The sequence below is a fragment of the Gorilla gorilla genome, chromosome 3 (genome assembly GCF_029281585.2).
Source record: "Gorilla gorilla gorilla isolate KB3781 chromosome 3, NHGRI_mGorGor1-v2.1_pri, whole genome shotgun sequence".
Taxonomy (NCBI): Eukaryota; Metazoa; Chordata; class Mammalia; order Primates; family Hominidae; genus Gorilla; species Gorilla gorilla.
The window spans coordinates 110,204,592-110,229,946 of record NC_073227.2 but is presented as its reverse complement, the minus strand read 5'-3'; the positions used below and the strand labels follow the sequence as shown (position 1 = coordinate 110,229,946).

Sequence of the window (25,355 nt, the reverse complement as noted above, 5' to 3'; positions counted from 1 at the left end):
TTATTGCAAATTTTATAAAACAGGTTTAAGTGTATGTTACTGCTGACTTTTTGAAAAGTATCTTGAATACCTTATCACAAAATTAGGTCCTTTCTAAAGGCAAAACCCTTGTGCAAACTGTCTTTGATGACTCACTCCTCATTATGTACAAATATGTATGTTTGAAAAGAGAAAATGACATAACAAATGTAAAACATATCAGAACTATTACTTTGATGTTGGACTTAGTGCTCCTTTTTTCCCCCAATAAAGTTCTATTCATTTAGATTTTTAAAAATTGGTTTCCTTTTGATAATATGATGAATATTTTTATAAGGTAATCTAGAACTGTGGCTACCAGTATTTTGATTATCTGAGTTGCAGCTAAAGTACGTGTGTAGCAGATTAGCATATTGTGGAATAAAGAGAGAATTGCCATGTATTCTGAGTCACCACATCTCTTTCTAACAGTTTCGAGATGGATCCACATCCCCAAAGAAATAGAAAGAAGGGTATAAAAGAAAGAAATGGAAAGAAGGGTACAAAAGTGGGGGAGAAGAAGTAAAAAAGAGTACAATTGCAAACAGCTCCAATTTATTCCTGAACTGGTGATATTCCCTGCGTATTTAGAAGATCTTCCTACTGCAATTTGGTTAGCTATTAGAAGGGGAAAATGTGCAAATATCCCCCCAGGAGAGATATAATGAAGGTTCAAGGGACAAAGGGACACAGTAGTTCCTAATACAACCAGTGCATCAATTGCACTAATAGAAAATTCAGCCATTGAAAATACAACTGCACTAAAAAGTGAAAAGTAGAATGGTCAAAGTATAGCAGAGAGCAACAGGAGGCTCTTTTGGAATCAAAGCTATATAAGAATTGGTTGTATGACAATATGACACAATATGCATATCTGCCATTGGAACATTATTCCCATTGTAGATTTCCATAGAAAAGAGGCCTTTCAATAACAGCTTAATCAGCAGATACCTGAATTATGAGTGATTCCAATTACACTATTATGACAGAAGGTCATAATCAGAACTGTTCTGGGACATTTTTGCCACTGGAAATTAATACAATGATTTGTAAATCTAGTATAAAACCTATCCACAGGTTGCTTCTAATTAGGATATAAGGTGTCATCAGACAATCCCTAAACTACTTGAATTCATAAATATTTCATATCATACTTTGAAAAATGAGAGTGGCAGGACACAGTCTATATTTGAAACTGTCAGCTAGTCTTTGTTTCTTGTGTCTATATTTACAGTGATGTTCTGGTATTTTCTTCCTACATGTATGTAGTCCACCACAGTGATAAAGAATTGATTCCTAAGTATAAAAGGTTGAAGCACGGAGCAACAACGCTCTGATCAACTAGAGTCCATGACATTTCATTAGTAGACTTTTTCCCTGCCACGTGTCTACTAATAAGATGTGTAATAACATCCTAAATTTCTAGAAATGTGCTCTGCAAACAAACTTGAATCATCAAGAAATAATGATGGAATTAATAATCTCATGATATCCTTCTTTGTAGAAGAAGAGAAATACAGATTTCAGAAACAGAATTCTAAATATTATCCAGAACTTTTAACAATTCACCAATTCTAGACACAAATATGTTTTACCATTGTGAGTATATATTTGTGTACTTCATGGAAATCAGAAATCAGGGCCATATTTGGGTCTTTTTAAAATATGCTAAATTCCTTATTTCCAAATATTTTCAGCATAGATTATATTTTATTTAAAAGTTTATTTTACCTGGTTATAAATGAAGTACATATTCATTCTGTAGTCTGAATATAAATTGAATTTTTATAACATCTTTGAAATTCAGGCCAGACCCAGAACAAATAGCATTATGGTGAAATTTGCCTGTAGATTCTCATTGTATAGGCTAGTAAAACCATAAATAATATCCCTAACTAAAATGCAGGATTCCTAGAGCCTTTGTATTACAATTTTCTTTTTCTTAATGTGAGTCATAACGGTTTCTCCACAGTTATATTAATTTTTAATCACAGTCTCTTATACTGTTGATTGAATTCCCCACCACTGCTAATGGCCTTTCTTGTAATATTCATTCATTTAAAATATGTATGCTGATGCCATATCTTATTTTTCAAAGGAAACCTGTTTAAAGCCAAAAGCAAAATAATAGTCACATGGATATTAGGCCACAGCGGGTTACCATGTGTTTGATCAGCCTTGCCACCAGAGGGTCCTTAAAACCTCAGTTGAAAACAAAAAAATAGCTCCATTAGAATTTTGAAAAAGAGAGAATTATTCATGACATACTTTGTATGTCCTTTAATACTAAATTTCATTCATATGCACAGTATTTCAAATAACTGAACTGGAACAAAACTAGATGGTAGTCTTATTTTTATATTGAGTCACTTCTAATAACACTTTATTTAAAAATTGAAAATTAGCATTCCTGATATTTTAATAAGGCATGCCTCTATAGCTTGTTGTTAAGAATAAGTAAGATCTTTCATCAGATTTCCATTTGCTCATCATATAAATCCAACATAAAAATGGGGTGAGAAGTTAAAGAATAGCTTATGAGACTTCAGAGTGTTATAAAAGCTACCAAGTTAGAAAGCTTAGAAAGTATAACAGTCCTAGGAGTTTGGCTTCATGTTAATTTACCTTGGTTCAAAAGGGGAAATGCTATTCTTTTCTTCAATAGAATCAGTTTCTTATTGTTCAGAATTGTGATTATTAATATTAGAGTGTACCTCTTAGTTGACATTTCGGCCCACTGTATCCAGGACAGCACCTCCAATCCAATGAGGTGACAATTTTATGTTGCATCCTATAGACAGGATTGGATATCTTCTGAGATCTAGAGAGTTGAGCAATTGGGGGGAAATCGATTATTTGTTTCACATTAAATTATCAGTTGGAATAATATATGTAAAGTTTTTGGGGCAATGCCTACAATATAACAAGCATTTATTTAGTATCGGCTGTTATAACCATAATATTCATCATCAATATTATTGCCTAACTTAGGTTTCTTTCAATACATTACAAAAAGCATTAGTAGTTATGGTATTTGGTATTTTAAATTGATACCTGCCATTGACTTTCTAAAGATATTATAGCTTTTCTCTTGATAATACTTCTAGCTAAATCAATGTTAAAACTTATTTTCATTCCAATTTTAAAGTTATATGGAGATAATTTATTCTACTTCAATTCATATGATTTCCTATATTGTTATATTTAAAAAGATCTGTATTTCCTCCAGATCAGTATCAAACAACTTGAAACAAATTGGATATTTGTGACCTAATTGAAATTATGATAACCACTATCATTTTCCCATTGAATTTTTTATCTTCAAAGTTTTGAAATTATGCTACCTACTATTTTTGTCATATAGTATTTCTCTGAGAGAGAGAGAAGGACAGAGAGAGAGAAGGGATGTAATATGAGGAAATTTTATTTCTAAGATGAAATCATAGAACAGCAGGAAAGAAATAAGGAAACTATAGCAGTTCAACACAACAATCAATATAATTAGTGACTGCTACTAAATTGTGAGCTCTGTGTGTTTGTAAATGTAAGTCATAAGTACAATTTGGCCATATTAGTCTTACCCATGTGACTTTAATATTTAGTTGCTATTTATCAAATGGGTCTGTAAAATGGGTACATACTATCTTGCTTAATTTTCATTTTAGTTTATGATGAAGGCATTATTATTATCCTGATTTGCTGACGAGGAATCCAAAGAACAGAGAGATGAAATAACTCTCTCAAAGTCCCATATCTAAAAGGGGTAGAGCTGTGATTTTAGCCCATGTCATGTGGGCTAGCCTCCCTTGTTATTATCCTGGAGTTTGCCACGTACAACTATATGGAGACAACAGTCATCTACATGGGTAAACCCTGAATATGTGGAGCAATAGCATTATAACAGACTGGCCTTTAGGGACTTAAGTTTCAGTTTCTGCTATAACATGACAGGTAACCGAGTTATGTCTGAGGCTATTTGTCAGTTGCAAAATGAGCTACAAGATCCCTTCCACCTGAAAAGCATGCTAATCATCTACCCTCATTTATTTCACTAAATCATTCTGTCTGGTGAAATACTATCTGCACTCTCATAGTTAAAGCTAAGTAGGAAGCAAAGCAATTTGGAAAGGGACTGTATATAGAGTTTGTAAGGATGAGCTCAAGCAGTTAGTTGAACTATTATTGGGGTCAATGTTCCTGCTTTGGCAAACTGAATATCTGTTGCATGTAGCTCAGACATAATAAAAGAAAAAGTGGCAATTATGACATGAGTATTAAAAATAGCGAATGAATGCACCCACTCAGAAGGCATAAAAAAGATAAGATTCGAGAATAAAGATAAATACTTATGGTTTTTTTAAAGAAAAGAAAAAAATAAAAAGAGCTCACCTTGAATCCAGAAAGGCAGTATGCTAGGGGCTACTGTGGTAAAGTTTTCATTACTAAAGAATTAGCAATGTGTTCTTTGTGTCTCGTATTGGCAAGGAAATTGTCACAAAGAGAGTGAGGGCTGAAAACAAAACTAGAGTTCAGCTCTCCCAAATCCCTAAGATGTGCTTAGCTCTCTGGACCATGAACCTTAGCTATTCCTCAAGGGACTAAGAAACACCTTGATTTTATGTATCCTTGTTGTGCACTGTTCCAGATTGCCATGTGTCAGATTCATTGCCTGAGTTATTTGTATGGCTATTTGCATAACATTAGCCACCATGGCCTGAATAACAATTGGAGTTTTTATTGCAGGCTCTTTGGAAACACCCCCAGCTGAGCTACTGTGACTACATGAATTCAGAGAATTTATCAATTACTCAACCCCATCTTTTAGGACAACAGCATAGACTTTTTTAAAAAATGATAATCAAATGACATGGCTAATTACAATAGATACAAGAAGAAAAGCTTCACCTAGCTGCTTTACCATGCATAATTGTAACTAGAAGCTCTCCTAATTTTAGACTATGAACCAAATTATAAACTTCTTTCTGACCTAGCATGAAGAGAAAATAATAAATCTTCAAAATTGTGCATGAAATTCATAAGCAATTAAAGGACAGGATTGTTGACCAGATATAGAGTAAAAGTAATAGTGATAGTAAAAATAGAAATAAGCATGAGAATTAACATTTATTGAATGCTCATAAGGCACAAGGCACTAGGCTAAATACAGTATTGCATTATCTCAAATGATTCTAAAAATGATCATATGAGGCAAATATTATTAGTGTCTGCATTTTCACTTACTAAAGCATAATGTGACTACCATCCCCTGACCGTACTATGTATTATGTACCTTGGATGAATAACATTATATATTCCCAGCTATAATTTATTATGGTGCAAAAACAGTGGCTATTTTCAAGAAATATTACATACCTCTGAGGACAGGATCCACCGGTCCAGCCACAAGGTCCTCTCCCACCTGGGACATAAGTGACCTGGTTGTCCAATATCACTGTGGGAGATAACCTGGTATGTACATAAGCACACCAATTCCTAAAGAAGATCATAATTGTTAGGGAAAAAACTGTTGTCAAAAAGAATTCTTTTCATCAAAATTATTTTCACAGACAAACATTTATTTTTGCCATACTATAGATCAGAAACCTTGTAAGATTGCTATTTAGCTTTAAAATATTTAAATATAAGAGAAAATAACTTATTACTGTATTGCTGTACTCAGGGACTATAAGGAAACACTAACAAGATCAAAATAAAGAAAAGAATAAATCAAAGCTAAAATGAGAAACCTGCAGAGTTTAGCTATAAGATAAATCAAAATGCAAGAATGCTCTTGTAGCAAATATTAATATTAGTACTGAGATAAAAAACTCAGATCCGGGTCCATTACTTTAAATTATGTGCAGTAAAGCATAAGTAAATAAGTAAATAAATGGTTTAAAAATCAAAAAAGAAGAGAAAGAACTGTTATTAGCTGCAGTGGATATGATTGTAACCAAACAAAATACAAAATGGTCTAGATGCCGATTATTATAATTAAAAAGACAATTCAGCAATGTAATCAAATATAAATGTTTATGAGTTAATACAAGACTAAGTTATATTAATTCAATCACAAAGTTAAGATCAGTTACATTTCTCTGTACCAACAACAAATTCAAAAAGACACTATTAACAATAGCAAAAAATAACAACAAGAATAATGTACCTAAGAATAAATTCAGCAAAAGAAGTGTTAGATTTAATATGTAAAAATTTTAAACTTTATTGAAAAGCTTTAAAGAAAAAGCCAATGAATCATGTTAATTAATGGGAAACCCAATGCAAATATGTCAATTTTCCACAAATTAATCTTCAAATTCTATGAATTTTCACAACAAATCTTAGCTTGATATAAGGAGTTAAATGAGCTTATTCTATAATTTTTCATATAATAAACTAAAAACATAAATTTCAGAGAATTTTGTCCCTGGCTATATAAACTATCAGATTTACCTTTTATGGCAAAAATTATAAATCTGGACAAGATGTATAAAGCAACAGTTTTCAGATGTTGGGCAGTAGACAATGCAGTGATATGATTCTTGAGGGAAAATATGTGATGTTAGCTCCACATTCAATCTAGTTTTGTGCCTGGGAACAATTATCAAACTGCATCACAGAAGGATGGATTCCAGAAAAGACACCAAGTAAAGAAAATAGAGATCTGAGTCTGGGGATACTAGCATGGTTAAAAAATGTGTTAAAGATTAATAAAATGAGGGGGCCAGACAGAAATATCATTTTAAATGTCAATATAGGGGTGCCCTTGAATCTTGGACTGAATACTATTTTGTGCTTGCAAACAACAAAATCCAGACACTAATAACATAGCATCCACAATGCCCAGCATGAAAAGCAGACAAAACTAAATATGAGAAAAAGCAGCAAAATAGGACCAGTATATGGAGTAAAAAATCCAGTAAATAGAAAAAAAAAAAAAAAACCAGGCATGACATAGATGTTGGAATTAGCAACCCGTGACTTTAAAACAATTAACCATTAAATAGAACGAGAAGTATACAATATGTGAATTAAAAATGGACTGAATGTTCTTAACAGAAATTTGGACACTTTAGAAAGTAAGACCAATAAACTCGAAGATAAGGAAGAGAAACCAGCCAAACTGAAGTACAGAGAAAAAAATTCAAAAATATAAATGAGCAAAACTGAAGTGGTCCTAAGATTGGGCAGAATAAACATGAGAAGAAAAAAAGGGAAAGTTTCCTAAAATTGTTTTTTAAAAAAATCAACCCTCATATCTAAGAAGCTTAATGAATTCCAAGAGGATAAACACAAAGTAAAACCTCACTTAAGTACATCATACACAAATTCCAGAAAACAACACATAAAAAGAAAAAAAGATATGTTAATTGCTTGATTTAATCATTCCACATTGTCATTCATCTAAGGCAGAGAAATTGAGCTCCATAGAACTTATTGTGTTCTTTTGAATGCGATGTTTAAAATTTCAGGCCCCTTAAAGAAGTAAGAAGACATGCTGGCACATGTTGTTAAATCATTGGTGACAACTGAGGCAAAAAATAATGTAAAACAAAGAACTGGAAAAAGCAAGAAATAAAAATAAAAAGATTTAAAATTGAGAGGACCACTATAAAGGGATCTTTAAAAAATTAACTAGATTCCTCATGCAAATGCAATGATGATCCTAATTACTGAGACTGACTCACTTCAACAGAAGCACAATTAAATTGTCACATGAACATTCTCTGAATGACTGTGAAGGAGGGAGTGTGGGGCAGAAACAACACAAGTATCACCGTCACTACATGCTCAGGACTTTGAAAAGAAAAAAAGTATATTCATTCTCTGTGAGGCAAAATGATAGTGTCACCTGGCAGAGACCTTTTGAAATCCTAAATATTAAAACAATCTCATGACTAAAATAGTTGAGGAGGCAAAGAAGCAGATCAGCAGACTGCTCATGGCCCAGCAATCTTTGATCCAGGGTAAATTGGAAGAACTATCCACAGCAAAAGAGCCCCTGGTGTGACTCATAATTAGGTTTATGCTACCAATGAAATAAGCTCATTAAGGCATATTAAAAACGTAAATATAATTTTAAAGCCAAATTATCTGAAAATGTAGGTTTAAAAATAGAAAATGAAGCATGGCAAAATGGTGATGGGCAGTTTAAAGGCAAATGCAATGATCCCAGACAAGCATTTTGCTTAAACCTAGTAATCCTTTGTACCTTTCTAGACTGATTATGGTGGATGGAGAGCAGTTACTTTGAAGTGTTTAGTTTTCCATGGGGTCATAACCTTCCATCCAGCAGACCACATTTGGGATTCTCTTTCAGGGTAATAACTCTGTTGCTTTTGTGCAGCAACATGTACTGAAAAAAAGCTTGTATTGATTCTTTGGATTTTCCAAGTTAATAGGTAAAAGGTTTGTTCTAGGGAAAAGCAGACATCTTTGGTTATGAGCAAAGGCCTAGCTTGTTGAACATATAAAATAGAGAGGGGAAAGGATTCTATTATGATTCATAAAACTCAAAGACTTGTGGATAATGAACTAAGAGAAGGCATCATAAATAAACAGTTTACTATATTTTTTATTTTGACATTTTAGAAACTCAGTCTTTCAGGAAACTAGTGAAAAGACTAATGTAAAAAACTTCCATTAACTGACTAAATAATGGCCCAGTCATACCAATTCTTATCCTGAACTGAGTGAGAGAGGACTGAAGCAAAAAAGATGGCTTTAAATAATGACCACACAGAATATTTTCCCAAGAAATAAAGGGATAATCTAAGAACTAACATTATTCAGTTATACTAGTTCTTAGAACCCAGATGAATAGACTGCTTGTCATCTAATTCAAAAGAAGCTAAATACTTAAACTTTCATATTAATAAACTGTGGCTTTAATTGACACAATAGTATGAAAATACCAAGTCCTGAGGATGTTCATTAGAAGTCAAGGTAAGACAATAAAATCGCCACCATAAACCAAGCCAATGGTATATAATTTTCTTTGAGAAGTGGGAGAAGATTTTGTTTCTGGGGGAGACTTTATGGATTGAATGACCTTTGTTTCCCATCATCCCCTTTAACGTAGAGATTTAAAAGGGAACAAGAGGAAAACAAAATAGGACAAGACAGACATAACTGCTTCTGAAAATTAACATTCTCTCGAAGAAATAAGATTATCAGGTGACTCTAGTAATAACCCCTCACACCTCACCTAATACCCACCCATGCCTCTCTGACTTGAGAAAGTATAAGATCTCAAATGTCCATTTCTTTACCTTGTACTTAAAGATGACTACAGTTCGCAAATGACAACATATGAATACATTAATGAATTCATAAATGCTTCAGGGGAAGAACTAAGTCTCCGGTGGGACTTAATTTAGAGAGAAAAATATTAATCCCTCATAAGAGAATAATTTATTCATATTATTCCTAATTTACCTCATGAAAAATACTATCATCTTAATTATAAGATTATTATTGCATGAAAATACATCGAAACAAAACTTAACTGTTTGACCATTACTAATGGCAAAATTATGAAATAATAGTGTTGTACACCATTTTACACTAAACTCCTGAAGTCCATAGCGATAAAATCCCCACCCAATTCAGTGATAAGTGGGACAAACATATCCTAAATATATAAAAGTTAGTCTTATATTTTTTTATAAGTGTTTACTACTTTTTGCAAATCCAACCTGCTCATCTCATTCTCAACTCTATAAGTCTGACATATGTGGTTAATTCCCCCCTCTCTCTTTTTAAAAAATATCACTTAGTAAAAAATAATTTGTTTAAAGAGGAAAATAGAATTTTAAAGGTAACTATATCTTAACAAACCTATTTTTATTGGTGTCAATAATCAGGGAAAAAATTCAGCTAAACCCTCATTTGTTTTAACGGTTCAATTATTAAGTCCCTGAGGAAAACTATGTGTCCTAAGTCAATAAAAATAGAACAGATTTTAGATAGCACCACTAGTCAGAGTACGTGTTCTCCCTAGCACACTACCCTAATTTGAGAACGTCATTAAAATATCATGTATCACAATAACAGAAAGGTAGAGGCAACTCAAGTGTCCATTGACAGATGAATGGAAAAAGAAAATCACACACACAAACACACACAGACACACACACACACTCAAAATGGGGTATTATTCAACCTTTGAAAAGGAAGAACCTTGAAAATACTATGCTAAGTGAAATAAACAAGACACAAAAGGACAAATATTGTACAGTTTCACTTATATGATGTACTTAAGTGGTTAGATTCATAGAGACAGAAAATAGAATGGTGATTGCTAGGGATGGTAGGGAGGGTGCAATGGGAAGTTATTATTTAATGGGTACAGAGCTTCAGTTTGGGAAGATGAAAACATTCCAGAAATAGATGGCAGTGATGACTGCAAAACAATGTGAACCTACTTAAAGCCACAGAACTGTACATTTAAAGACGGATAGAATGGTAATTTTTTTAATGTATATTTTACCACAATAAAAATAAATAAATACATACATACTGAAAAAAATGCCACACACAGTGAAAAATAATAATTTTGCATATCTCTTGTCAAAATCAGAGAGTTGAAGAAGAAAAAGTAAGAAATAGAGCAAAGGATGAAAAAATAGGACAAAATAACAGGAAAGCGGAAAAGAAGAGAGGAGGAGGGGAATGAGGTATTTCTGGCAACATCAGAGTTGTCATCAATACATGCTTTTTTCACCTCGTAGATCAGAATTAGAAGGTCATTTCTGATGATGAAGGTCTGCCTGCTGGACAAGATTTTTATTCTCCTTTTAACTGCACACATAGGTGTGAATAAAGAAGAGAGTGTATTTCTGTGCCTAGAGTTTTTTTGTTTTTTTTTTGTTTTTTCTAATCCTGAATTAGGCAAGGGTGAGGGGTGGGGGCAGTGGGCACACCTGCATAAGCAAAGGAAAATAAAGCAAAATTTCCCTGAAAAATTTCCCATAACATAGTTGGTCGCTGGAGCCAGGCTACCTGCTTTTAGATCTTGACTCCACAATTTATAGCCATGACTTTGTCTGGGAAAAGTGACTACCTCATCTACGAAGCATCTACAATAAAATTATCTACCTCACACGATTGTCGTGAGACTAAATGTTTTAGGAAAAGCAAAATATTTGCTGCTATCACTGCTTATAATAATTAAATGATTCAGAGTTAAGTGTGATTTTTTTTGAAGAGGATATATATAATATGGCCTCAATATTTTTTTGCCTCAGATACAAAGAAACACAGCTCCTGTTTTGCTTCTTTAATGACCTGATAAATTCATCTTAACCATAATTGCTTGTATGTTTCAAGTCAATAATTTCCATAAAGCCAATACAGAAGACCATCATCATCATTTATGTTCAATTCAGATGAAGCTTGCCTCTCAGGAAAAAAAAAAAACGTTCAGAATGTCTCTACAGTCTTAAGAAGTCATGAACATAAATACTTCCAAAGTGTTATAGAATCTATTTATTAAAATCTTTATTTTTTCCAATCAAGCTAAAAAGAGGAGTTTTTAATCAAATTATTAACTTGAAAGACTATAATTTGCATGTAGTTCACTAGTCATAAATGAGAAAATAATTCAAGGGAAATATATACAACATAAAAAAAGATAATAAAAATGGGAAGCAATAATTTACACTTAATGAAAAGATTCTTGATATGTAAATTATATTTAAATAAAGCGTTAGACATTTGATATTTAGCTTTGGCTAAAAGTCCAAAAGACAAGTTCATCTCAATACTTATTTCCTTAAGAAAATCATTGTTTTATTTCCTAACGACAAAATAATTTATGTTTGTGGTTCTCTTTTTGTAGTGTATCTTTATATGCTTAATCCTTTTACAAAATTTTATATAGTATTCAAACTGAGATAAAAATATCAGTTTTGTAAAAGAATCATATAAATAAATTGATATTTAAAATAATTTTTTGAAAAGCAATTATGCAAAGCTCAGATTATGGGGAATTTTAGATACTTTGATTTATGGTTAATTTAGACTTTAAGAAGAAACCCTTTTTTATGTACCAACTTTTGCAATTAAAATATTTTTGTCAGGCATAATTTTATTTGCTTTCTGTAGTGGGAACAGTGTGGTGAATGTAATTGAGTTTTCAATGATAGACGACTGTAGAGTGACTCACAGCCACAAATTACTGTCTATACACAATATTGTCAGTGTAAAGTTTTATGAGAACGAGCCGAATGTATGCCCATCACAGGATGTACATAGAGTTTGCTGTTTGGATCCAACCTATTTTCCAATTTTAAAGTGAAAAGTAGTATATTTTTAAAGTGGTACACCGAATTAAATATGTATAACATATATATTTTATAAGTAATGATTATTAAAGTCAACCTTTAATATAACCTTTTCCATGAATTTGTTTTATTTTACCTAATTTTATTTTTTTGTTTCCCCCTTCCCTGCAAAACTGTGACTTGAGCGTATTCCGGGCATTGTAAACTGTTTCTATTCCAGTAGGTGTCAGGCTTTCCCAGCGTGCAGACCACAAAGGCAGGCTAACAGATGCCGTGATGCAGAATTCTATGCTTAATCCAGTTCCTGTAAACTGACTCTCCTAGCATTTACCCCCAAATAATACATTTAAAATTATAGTTTTATATTCAGAAAAGCAGAAGGTGTGCGAATACAAAAAGTTCCCACTTAATTATTAGGAATATATAAGCACTCATTAAATTCTAGCATATGAAATGCAATATATATTTATAGTAACATAGTAGAAACAGCAAAGTAATGAAATAAAGAATGTGATTAATGGGTAAAAGTTGATAGAGAATATACTTTATGTAGTGTTTATTTCACTGGCAGTAATGTAATAGAGACATCTATTTCACAAAGATATAAGAAAATACCCTTTAGTATAATGGTTTATCTTTAGAATTTAACAGCATGTAAGAATAACCCATTTTGGATGTTATTAGGCCTAATAATAACTTTGAAAACAACACAAGAATTTAGCTGATCAGATAATTCACTTCTAAAACCTATTCATAATTCACACAAAATGAGCAGAAAAAAGTATGATAGCAGAATTTAATGGTTAATTTTTGTAATTTTCTAATTTGTCATTAAACTCAGAATAATTTTCTAATTTGTCATTAAACTCAGAAATAATAATTTCTAATTTTCTAATTTGTCATTAAACTCAGAAAAAAAATCCCTTTTTTTCTACATATTCAAATTTTACCTTCCTCTGACCCTTCTCATTAACATATTAACATATGTATGAGCCCTCTGTATATAAAATGAAATATAATAAGAAACAAACACAAAACATAAATAACTGGACTAGCCTTGGCTTCTGACCACTTTCTCCCTTTTTTTTTTTTTTTTTTTTTCATAAAAGCCCTCCTTAATTGAGTTGGCTTTAATGGCTCTCTTTTGCCTTCCTTCATACCTCAATTCTCTCAGGCCAGAGCGTGGTGCTCACTAAACTGAAATAGTGGCTATTTTTCAGTCCTCATTTTGTCTTTTTCAGCAGCATTTCACACTGTTGATCACTTACCTCCTTCTTAAAATATTTTCTTCCTTTGCTCTATGACACCACACTTTTATAGATTCCTTCCTAACTTCTCTGGTCACCCCATTTAAGGCTGTATTGCTGGCATCCACCACTATCAGTTCATCAAATATTAGAGATTCTCCGTTCATAATTCTAGGTCCTTCTTTCTTTCAGTATCATCCACATTTATGACTTAATACATTTCTATACACCAATGCTTTGCCAAATTTATATCTCTAGCCTTGATCTCCCCTCTGGATGCCAAATCCATCTAATAATCCATGATTTTACAGAGTTTTATTGAGCTCTTTCTATGCACCTGGCACTGTTCTAGGCAGCAAATAGAGCAGTAATAAGACAAGCAAGGTCCCTGTTTTCATGGGATGTATTGCGGAAAGACATAAAATACACCATTGTCTATATAAGTAGAATAATTTCAAATAATTCCTACAAAGAAAAAAATAAAGGTGACAAAATAAGGAATGGCAAGTGAGAGCATAGTTAACTTTACATTGGGTGGTAAGAGAAGGTCCCTTTGAAGAGGTGACATTAAAGCTGGATGTGCAAGTGGAACAGGAGTCCTTCATTATAAAAGGTGCAGAAAGAGCATTCCAGTAAGAGCAAAAAAAGTTTCCTTTGAGATATTAACTTGACATGTTCAATAAACAGAAAGGAAGCCAGCGTGGCTGGAGGAAATGAAGTGCAGTGATCTTGGAGTGTGACAATGAATGAAAGACCAAATTTCACACATTTTAAGACACACATCTCTGAAATCAAGAATGTGTCTTGAAATCAAAGGCATTTTTCAGTCACTAGCGGTCAGATAGCAGTTGTTGCCATTGCCTTCGAAATACTTTACCAGTTTCATTTACATTTCCTTCTTAAGTTTGCAAAAGTGATATGTGACCAAAATCTCAAAGTCTGAAAGACAAATCTAAAAATTCAAATTAAGCAAGTATGATGTCATACTTTTCCTTCCGATTAGTACCTAAATAATGTGTCACTTACAATAATGAAGACTTAATCCAGTGAAACGCATTAATCTGACTTAACTGTTCAAAAGATCCCTCCCTTTTGTGGATCATGGATTATGGTAGACAAGAGTGGAAAGAAGTGGACCAATTAGAACACTAGTGGTGAATAATGGCAAGTAGAAGATGGAGAGAAGCTGAGGTATTTGGGATGTATTAGAGGTGTAACAAGACTTTTTGATAGATTAGATAAAAACCAAGAGGGTGAGAAAAATGCCAAAGATCTATCCAAGGTTTCTAGTTATGGAACTAGCCATTCACTGATTGGTAAAAATTAAGATACATGTGTACAGGGGTTGGGAATTGTGGGAAAAGTTAAGTAGGCAGTTAGATTGTATCATTACCTCATTTCACCTATTATCCTCTCAGGCAAGGTTTACTGACCCCATTCACAACTGGTAGGCCATTCCCCCTGTTATACACTACAATTTCTTAAGCTTCATTCAGAATCAGCATTTGTGATTCACTGTTATTCCCCCTCTCACCTCTGCCACTGGGCTGTTGGTTCCGTAAGGCAGGACATGTAGGAGTTCTTGTTCATTGTTTTACTCCCAGCACAAGCACAGTGCTGGGGACAGATAAGGTGTTCAGCAAATATTTGTTCAACATATAAATACACTAATCCTAATTTCTTATTTCCATCCTTCCTATTTCAAAGTGCTTGGTCATTGACTAACACCCACTCTGCCAGACAGGAAACCATACGTCTATTTTAGCCAGGAGTTCCTGCAAGGCTAAAAAAAAAGAAGAAAAACTACAAGATGAAACAAAAATATGCCAGAATAATCCTGAATAATCTAGAAAAGAACCTGTAATAAACATAAATATTCCTTTTACTAAGAATTATTATAAAATTCCAAGAATGGTAGAAAAAAGAACAAATATGAGTTTATTCTAAATAACCAGGTTTTTTTCATAAACAAATGCAAATATTTATTTGGGAAGCTTTCTTCTTTATATTCACATATTAATCCTCATATTTCACATTCAGTATGATTAAATATTGATTGTGTACCTGCTATAAACCAGAGACTTTGCTAGCTCTGAAAATAAGTCCCTATATGCAAAGATACTACAAATTCATTATGATTATTATGCAGTGTCGTAAGTGCAGTGAACAGGGGAATTCAAAGAGACCTGTAGGAGCAGTTAGAAAGGCCACCTAACTTCACCTGAGAAGGCTTCCTGGAGTTATTATTAGGTGTGAAAAGAGACAACGATGGCAAAAGAGGGCCCATTGTTAGTCAGAGGGGCAGACAGGGAAGAAAGGTGGGTTTAACAAACAGCACATATTGTACCGGAGAACCACTTATTTGAATAGCCGGAAGTGGCGGAAGATGAGGTTGAGGAGGTAGGCAGGAGGCAGATCTAGGATGGCATCGTGTGACTAAATGGGTAACAAATCTAGATTGTATTCTGGAGGCAACGAATAGCCTGTGAAGCCTCACGAGCTGGGAAGTGAACTGGTCACGCTTATCCTCCCACTTGTGATAAGAGACTGTACCTGCCAAGGGAGTGTAATGTAGGAGCTGAGAGCTACGACTCTAAAGCCAGCCAGCTTGGATTTGAGTCTTTGCCCTGAGCTTTGTTAGCCAAGTGACCTTAGGTAAGCTACTTAATCCCTCTGTAAAGAAATAATGATAAAATCTTCCTCTTCTTTACGGAGTTATAGTAATGATTAAATGAGTGAATATATTCACTCACAATAGTAGAGTACTAGTAACAGATGCCATATAAGTGTTTGCTACTATTATTATTATTATTTGCCAATCAAATGAAAGTACGAAGGACTTCTTTGGACCTTATCAAGGGTTTGCAGCAGCACTGTGTCCAAAAGCGAAGGACCTAGGTTTTTCTCTAATGCATTGTCATTTGCATGGCCTAATGAGTAAGGAATCTTGGTAATGGAAAGGATTACTAAAAGAAAACCTCAGGCTCTCTAGGACCTCAAATGAGAGAATCCCTACATGCAGTTAGTACTTTTCTATAGAAAGAGTTTAAGATTATTTTTGTTGGAAAATCCAGAGGATAAAGTTCTGTTCAGCGAGTTATACCTTTAGTATCTTGTTTTCTCATAGCACATATTAAAATTTTTTGAAGTCTGATAGGTATGCTAGTGTTTACTTTTTATAGGGAATATTCCTTAGACAGAGGAATTATTATTATTTTTTTAAATTCTGTGTAACCCAAAGCCTAGCACAGTGCTGGCACATGATGGGCAAATTATAAATATTCATCAAATTGTTCCCAACATTTGAAAGCAAGGACCTTGGATAAAACAACTAGCATTTATTTAAAAACTAGTATTTATCAAACTATTAGTTACTAGTTCTAATTATGACACAACTGTATGCCACTTTCTATATGGTATGTAAAATTTAAATGCTATTTTAACTTGAATTCTCTTTGTTCTGTTTATTATATTTTCCTTTCTATTAAAAAATTCTGACTGGGTGCGGTGGCTCATGCCTGTAATCCCAGCACTTTGGGAGACTGAGGTGGGTGGATCACGAGGTCAAGAGATGGAGACCATCCTGGCCAACATGGTGAAACCCCATCTCTACTAAAAATACAAAAATTAGCTGGGTGTGGTGGCGCACCACCTGTAGTCCCAGCTACTCAGAAGGCTGAGGCAGGAGAATCGCTTGAACCTGGGAGTCGAAGATTTCAGTGAGCCGAGATCGTGCCACTGCACTCCAGCCTGGCAAGAGAGCGAGACTCCGTCTCAAAAGAAAAAAATTCTTAGCTATAGCATCTCTGAAAATCTCACAATCGTTTCCCATGAATGTCCAAGGGTTTTACTGTAATTAGTTTTAAAAAATTTAATTACAGCTTCTAATAAAATATGATTAACAGAAATGATGCATTCAAGTGATTTAGAAAAAGCTCTCAATAAATGACATTTCTGATTATTTAATAGATAAAATCCTGTTGTCCCCCAAAGTGAGAAAGATTAATGCATGTCTGTTAAATGCTTTTTTTAATGGCAAATTTACTTGTCCCAAAGTGAACATATTGTAATCTGTACTATGTGTTTTACAGTAAGCTGGGATTGTTCCAAAGTCCACCAAGTGAATACTTTTTTAGTTACAATCAGATTTACTTATATATTTCGAAAAATTCTATAACTTTTGAAATATAGTGAAAAATAGACTTGAATAATAAATAATATAGAAATAAGTAAATTCATTGGCTAGAATTCTTACCAGTGTCTCTCTTCTTCTCACCTTTATATCAGCAACAGCTGTAACCAAATGCCTTTCACGTAGCAGGTGTGTCAACTTCTATTTTTAACTTGAATTTTATTTTATTATTAGTAAGATATTTAACCCCATTTTGCTCCCAAGACATGTCTGGTGTCTTGACTTTGTATTATTATATGTAAAAACTATTTGTAAGTTTAGTTTTGCAATACTAAACTTCTAGTATTCCAAACATACAGATGACTCTGAGCATTAAATGAATAAAATATTGACCCACCCAGATATCTTTTCTTTGTTTATTTTGATTTGACTATCACTTCTTCTGAAAACCCTCTTTAACAATACTCCTTTAAATTTGTTTTATTTTATTTCAACCACTCAAATTGCTCTAACTTTAAATTAAAATTAATTTGAAAAATAAGTTTTCTGATTCATCATATTCATGATGGCAACACAACTCAAAATAATCACGGTACTAGCAAAATTTGAGTTGTTGAGCACCTATTCTGTGAGGAGCATGCATCTAAGCACTTTTCATTCATTTTTATCGGAATGAGAACCCTGCAAAGTTTTATTTTTATTGACATTCCTTGTATTAAATCTGTAGTTTCCATATGAAGAAACTGAGGTTCACAGAGATCAATTGAGTTGCTCAAAATCATGGAACTAGACCATACTGAAGCCAGGATTGCACCCCTGGTGTGCTTGTTTCGATCTTTGACAACTGTTACTTTTTATAATACTGCTATTCCAATTTTCACATCTGTTCATGCCCCAATTTTATTTATTTATTTATTGTTGTCTTTCATATTGTGGGTATGGTTGGGAACACAATCAACATATCCTTGAGTTGAATTAAACTAACAGCCACTGTGGTGCTAGTTTGCTTGGCAATGACTATTCTAAGTAAAACTACCTCTATAAATGAGTAGAAAAGTGAATGATTATTTCAGTTAAAACAAAATTGCTGCATTTTATTTGTTCATTTTTCCCTATTAGATAAATTAACAATAACTTTATCTAACTGAAATGGTGAAATTATAAATATGATCCAATTTCATCTTGAATTTGAAATAATTTTCTGGGAGTGAGGTAAATTTCACTTGCAATCTTCTAGACCTGATAGACAGAGAAAGAACAAAAAGAAAAGAAGATTTCTTACTTTCCTCTAGTCGTTTCGAAATTTGATTTTTGGTAGTCAGTTCTTTGGCTGGAACTGCTGTCACCCCGGCTGAGGTATGTTTCCCGTGGGGCTCGATTTCCCACGCCTCCAGTGCCTCCAACGCCTCCAATGCCTCCAGTGCCTCCAACTGTGTTTAGAGAAGTTGCTTGTTCATTTGACTTTCTGGCAAAGCTCTGAAGAAATTTCAGTGTAGAATTGGAAAGGACCACTGATTCGGCTCCAGGATTGAACTTGATGCTAGCGTTGGTTGGGAGGGTAAGATTCTGTAACTTGACCACTCCTTCTGCTTTCTCTGTGGATGTGAGAGTTTGATTTCTCACACCCTCAGCAGGTGCACTTGTTTCTGAGGGAGGCAGTGTTGATTTAAGAAGACTGTCTTCAGACGTTCTTGCCTCTGGAGTTGTAGCTATCTCCGCTGACATGACCTGAGTGGTTGGCAGTATTTGCAAACTTTGTATTTTATTTGGAGGAACCGAAGCAGAAGGCATAGTCTTCTGAGAGTTCCCATCCTCAGGTATAGTCCAAGAATGCTTACTGTTGTTAAGCCCAATGCCCCCACTCCATAAACTAGAAAGCAGGACAAATAATCTTGCCCCCTTCATCTCAGTAGTTTGAAGCAAGGTAGCTCATGTGAAATTTGGGGACAAAATCCGTATGGCCTTTTTGATAGCTGCTTCCACACTGAATCTGCTAAGACTGAGCTTTGCCAATTTAAGATGTGTAGAGGAAACAGGTTTCTGTGTTTTGTAGTGTACTCAGGAAGTTCGGTTTCCTGTTTCTGTAGGGTTTTTGTGATCTGTGACCTCTAGTGGGATGGCTCTATGGAAATGCTGAAGGGTCTCTGACAAAGCTAAGGGTAAATGGGAAAACACAGGCAATTATTATCAGGAAAACCCATGAAAAAATATGAAGTAACTTTCTTTTCCTGAGCACACCCTGGTTTCACGTTTCACTGATTTCAAAGAGAAATTTCAGGTTCACGATAGAGAGTGTAAAATTTTGTTGATATAGGCTGAATACAGTTTTAACATTTTGTTCTACTACATAAAGACACTGAGAAAAGTTTTTAAGATACTTATCTGCTGTGCTCTATCCAGAGAGCTGCATTTTGTTCAAGTGTATATCCACATGCATACACATAATCAAAAGCTTGTTTACAGTGTCTCTATACTTTCATATGGTACATATACTCTAAATTATAAAACATCTATCTACATACATGTATATCTTTCTATTTTTATAAATACACTTCAGCTGTATCATTACTTAATCTCAATGATTATAAGTAATAACAGAAAAGGAAAGCATAAGTAATTGAATTAGACAGGTATACCAGGAAGTCACTTTAAATTTTGCTCCTGGAACTTCTACCAGAGATACCCACTAATGGAATAAATAATCAGAATTTTACTTCCTTTATTTTCCAATCATGATTGTCTGATGGTTGGGGGTAACCAATATTTTACTAGTAAGGGATAGATGAAGAAAAAATGGAGTCACATAAAAATAAATTAAAATGGGATCATATAGAATGCTTTTATACATTTACTGTAGGACAAAATTATGCCAGTTGTAGGTAGCAGAGAACCAGATTTATCTGAGTTTTCTATGGGTTTTTTTCTGGTAGAGATGTTTCATGAGATTTATCATTTAATTTCTCCAGCAAATCTCTGATCCTCAGATTTCAATTAACCTCTTATCTATAAAATTTCATATCAGTCTGTTTAAATAGATATACAAACTAAGTTATAATAGTTCATTCATTCATTCACTCATTCATTTATTTATGTATTCATGAATTCAGTAGTTACGTAACCCCTCATTCTGTGCAAAGCACTCTCTTATGTGCTAGGATTATAAGGAAAACAAAAATATTCTTTGCTGTCAATTTGCTAATTGTCTGTTATGTTATTTGAAAGCTAAATCCATGTGTAACCCATCTTTCTGTCAACTTCTGTGCCAGGCATTACGCTCTTGCTAAATATTCAGTCATTGATTGTTAAACTATTATTAGATTTTATTTTTTGTTATTAGATTATTAAGTTCCTTCTTTCAAAATTAGAGAATTGGAAATCTAATGCCTGCTTGGTTATGTTTTATTGTAGATATTTTCTCTAGTCCTTATTCCTGGACACAGTGCACCAGGATTTGAAATAAGGCCTAATTCTTCCTTGAGCTACTAACTACTTGGGATTAATATTTTTTTCTTCCCTCAATCTTTGCCATTTATTTCCGTAAGTGTATTGTTGACCTACTAGAGAGTATTTATTTAAACTAAGACAATCATCAGCAACCCCAATAGACTCTGATATGGAGTAAAAAGCATCCGTTTCTCAGATATACCACGGAACAATCCACAAACCTTGCCTTAGTAAAGGAGCAAAAAGGTCCAGCAGAGACAATTCAGGAAACGATTAGTTACTAAAAAGAGCAATGAAACTGCACAACTGTCACAATACAAACATGGTTTTCAGTAGAAAGAAAAAGGCTTTACAGTGTCTTTATCTGGAAAACACAGAAGAAACTAGCTTTGGCTTATAGAAGAGCAGTAATTTCATAAAATTTAGGAAAAATATTCCTATTTATATTCAATTTTACACCAATTTTCCTAGCTTTAGTAAAAATAGATGAATGGACTGTCTCGAAGATTTACAAAACTGCCAAAATAATGACATTCACTGATTTTTTGTTTTCTTCTACAGTTTGAAAGACTGTTCAAACCTGGTCTGGCAAGTGAACTTTAGTGGTAAAATGTCACCCATTGGATCTATAACTGATAACAAATAGTTATCCAATGATAATAAAAACTGAACAAAGCTAAGCAATTCATTTAACCACTTATAAGGTATTGACCAATAATGACTTTTGCTCACCCCTATCCTAGCTTACAAGGGACCCTGAAATCAGAAGGCTAAAGGTTCCTTATCTCACTATTGATCTACTAAGCCATCTTGCGCTTTAACTCCCCAGAGAATCTCAAGCTCATTTAGTGATTTTGGGTATATGGATCAGCCCTTAATTAGAGGTATAAAATACTCCAGAAACTGTCAGAGACCTTGTCTCAAATTCTGCTTTCTGAGACTAATTAATACTCATTAAATAACAATTAAGAAAAATAATATTGCTGAGATGCCTGGCTGAAGAGTACTCAGTTTACTCATTCTTCTAGATACTATTATACTAGATACTAGATACTAAAATACTATTGTTGGATTAAACTATATCATCAGTTTTGTATAACTGGACCCTGTCATTTTGCTATACCTCCCATTTCCCACTTGGTTGTTTATATTAAATTATGTTTTACCATCTTGCCATTTGTTCACCATGAATATTTTATAAGATAAAAATCATGAAACTTATTATATTATGAGTTATCAGGAGATTTTTATGTCATTTTTCATTGTATCATAAACATAGGATTCACTATATACTGCAACATGGGTTGTCTGTAGGTGATGAGATAATGGGTTTGGTTCTTTTCCACCTTATAATGCATATGAATTAATTTTCTAACCACAAGAAAAAAAAACAAAAAAAGATTATTAAGCTAAAAGAAAATATAAATGTGAGTTAAAAGAGAATCTTAGATTGAGGAGTTCACTGTAGATGGTGCTGTGTACTATTCAAAGCATTTTTATAGTTGCAAGACTTATTCTTTGTAAAATGTTGGGGGTATGGGCTAACTTCCACCAGATTAATAAGATTTTTCAGCAGCTGTTTTCTTCATTTTTCACATGAGAAATTCCTATTTTCTTAAAATAGTTTAAAACATCCAAAATATGATTTCATTATTACCTTCCTCCATAAGACGTATCTGTCAAAAATAATAGAAGAAAACAAATTTTAGAGCTTTTTCAATTTAATAGTGTTTGAAAAATATTGAAAACCTGTCAAATTTACATGTGGACAAAGGGGGTTATCAACATACAGCAAAAGGGCTGGAGAAGAAGAGAAACTGATTTCTGCATGATTTTGATGAGTCAATGTGCTAAGTAAGTTAAATTTGGCATATCATTTAATTTTTACAAACACGTTAGGTAAGTATTCTATTCTCATTATACTCATGGGAAGTTAAACTTAAAGAAGTTAAATAACTTCCTAGGGTAACACATTAGTAATTGTTAGAACAGATATTTACGCCCAATCCTGATTCAATAGGTATTCGATAAATATTTGTTGAATCACTGAACGAATAGATGAAGCTATGACCATACTCCTATGTATAGTGATAACAAATGGGTTGAAGAGGGCTCTATTTCACATATTATAGCCACACAAAAGAAAAAAAAAGTAATCTAAACAAATATAATGAACTTGTTCCAGGAACACACCTTCAAAAGTCTTCTGAAATACCCATTCAGTCAGATTGCCTCCTGTAAGTTACTCCTAAAGAAAATTCAGAAAGCCCATTGTTTCTATATTATCTATTCTCAAAATAAATATGAGAAGGTTTATTTTGAAGCCGTCGCAGCCACATTAGAATAATAAACCAAAGACTGGGAGTTGTAGAATAAAAGATAATGAAGCAGTAGCGATGCTAGAAAAATTAAAGATAAGCAAATAAATTGAAAGTAAGAAAATTTAGGTTTGAGTGGGCTGGCAGGAAAGGGAAGATGGAAAATTAATGAATTATATAATTCTTAATATTAAGTGAGAGAAACATATTAGTTTATCAGGAAAAAAACAACATATTTGTCCTAATATTAAAATTTTAACTTTATAAGATCATAAGGAACATACTGATAAAGATGACCAAATGCCCCTCATGAGAAAATGAATGTAAGAATAGTTCACAGAACCATGTCATTGCTGATTTCATATTTCCCATTTAAGCAGAACAGTACCCTTGAAGTGAAAGAGTTCAAAACGCATTTCTTTTGATCATTTTAGAAACAACCATATTTTCATTTTCTTAATGGAAAGCTGTATCTGGTTATCAAGTGATTATCATTAGTGACTTCCACTTCTGGAAATATGGAATAGACATATCTCCCTATTCCTTCTGCTAAGTACATCTGAAAATCATGGACATTATATATAGAACAAATAGAAGAAGACTCTGAAGAGTGGAGAAAAGAAGGCAGAATGGCTAGGTGACCCAAGGAACAATGAAGCACTGAGTTCCCAAGTTTACTTTTGCCTCATTTCTGGGTACTGGGGAATTTGGCAAACTAGGAACGCTAATGGGCAGAAACAATAAAAGCCCCAGTAAAAGCTCTCTTTAGGCCAAGGACTAGAGAATTGTCAGCCTGGAAAGAACAGAAAGTTTTTAGAAAATAACCGCTCTACTCCCACCATACAGCACAGGGGGAAAAAAAAAAGCAAAATAAAAGACAAAAGAACCCACCCTTGCCAGCAAAGCCTGAAGGGAGAATTAAACTTCCACCTCATGAGGTTGTAACAAGGTGTCCCAACCCTCATTCTCCTGTTGGGGTAGTCTCAGAGAAGGCCAACAGAGGAGCCAGAAATTTCTTCATCAAGAAGCCTCGCCTGAGTACACTGCCATAGCTCTCCAAAAGCTGAGTGAAAGGAAAAGAATGAAAATCAATAGCTTCGAGGCATGGCAGGTCTTCACTGAGTGACTTTGGAGGAAAGGTCCTCCAAAGGCTAGAGATAAGGCAAGAGGTTGGAAAGATGTCTTCCAAGGTATAGAAATCCAGGGGTGGGTCTGGAAAGAAATGAGAATGTACTAGAGATTTTTTTTAAAATGATTTTTCGTTGCAAGTACAAGAAGATTTTTCATTGTAAAGTAGTGTTTTAATCATCCTCTCTTCACCCGGTTGGTGACGGAGGAATTCCCACCCTAAGGTTATAAGAATGGGTGAGCACATGATGTCTAGTGTTGAATTGATGAGATTGGAAGCAGTTTATACATAAACTAAAGCCCTGGGGAAGAGGACACAGCACATCACGCAGGGCCACACCAGGGCTGCCCTCGGGAATACAGTGAACAATCAACAATGCTAGAAGGCGGACTTTGTAATATCAAGAGTATGAGGTGTCCCCTGGCTCCCACAGGCGGATGTGACTGGCTTGTTCGAATAATTCTGTGGGCTGGAAGGGAACTGAAACCTACTACTCAGGGATAAGCAGGAACTATGCCTGGTCCCTTTGATAAGGCAGTGGATATTGGGCTGGGGACCTTATCCACAAGAGCAGAGTGGGGAAGGAAACTTTTGGGTTAAGGCCCTCGACGCCCTCTGGTTTCAGATGTCAAGACGGCACATAATTCTGCGTCTTAATTTTAGGCCTCGTATCACACACAGTTCAGAGAGCTTTTTCTCTGTGTTGTCAAGGATAAAGAGCTCTCCAGAGCTTTGCCTGTGCTCACATCTCAAACTTAGTTGAAAGGAAAATCCTTATCA

The 25,355-nt window shown here is 33.9% G+C and overlaps 1 protein-coding gene across 1 annotated transcript in view; it reads right to left on the bottom strand.

Annotated features, from left to right (window-relative positions):
* MMRN1 (multimerin 1) overlaps positions 1–19,837 on the bottom strand; it is a 59,706-nt gene extending 39,869 nt beyond the window's left edge. Inside the window, exons 1-3 of the mRNA XM_019024933.4 lie at positions 18,967–19,837; positions 5,392–5,511; positions 2,733–2,839 (exon numbers count right to left, since the gene is read on the bottom strand). Of these exons, the coding sequence (XP_018880478.2) occupies positions 2,733–2,839; positions 5,392–5,511; positions 18,967–19,589 (850 nt within the window). The 5' untranslated portion in view covers positions 19,590–19,837. The remainder of the gene's footprint in view (positions 1–2,732; positions 2,840–5,391; positions 5,512–18,966) is intronic.
* Positions 19,838–25,355: the final 5,518 nt, after the last annotated feature.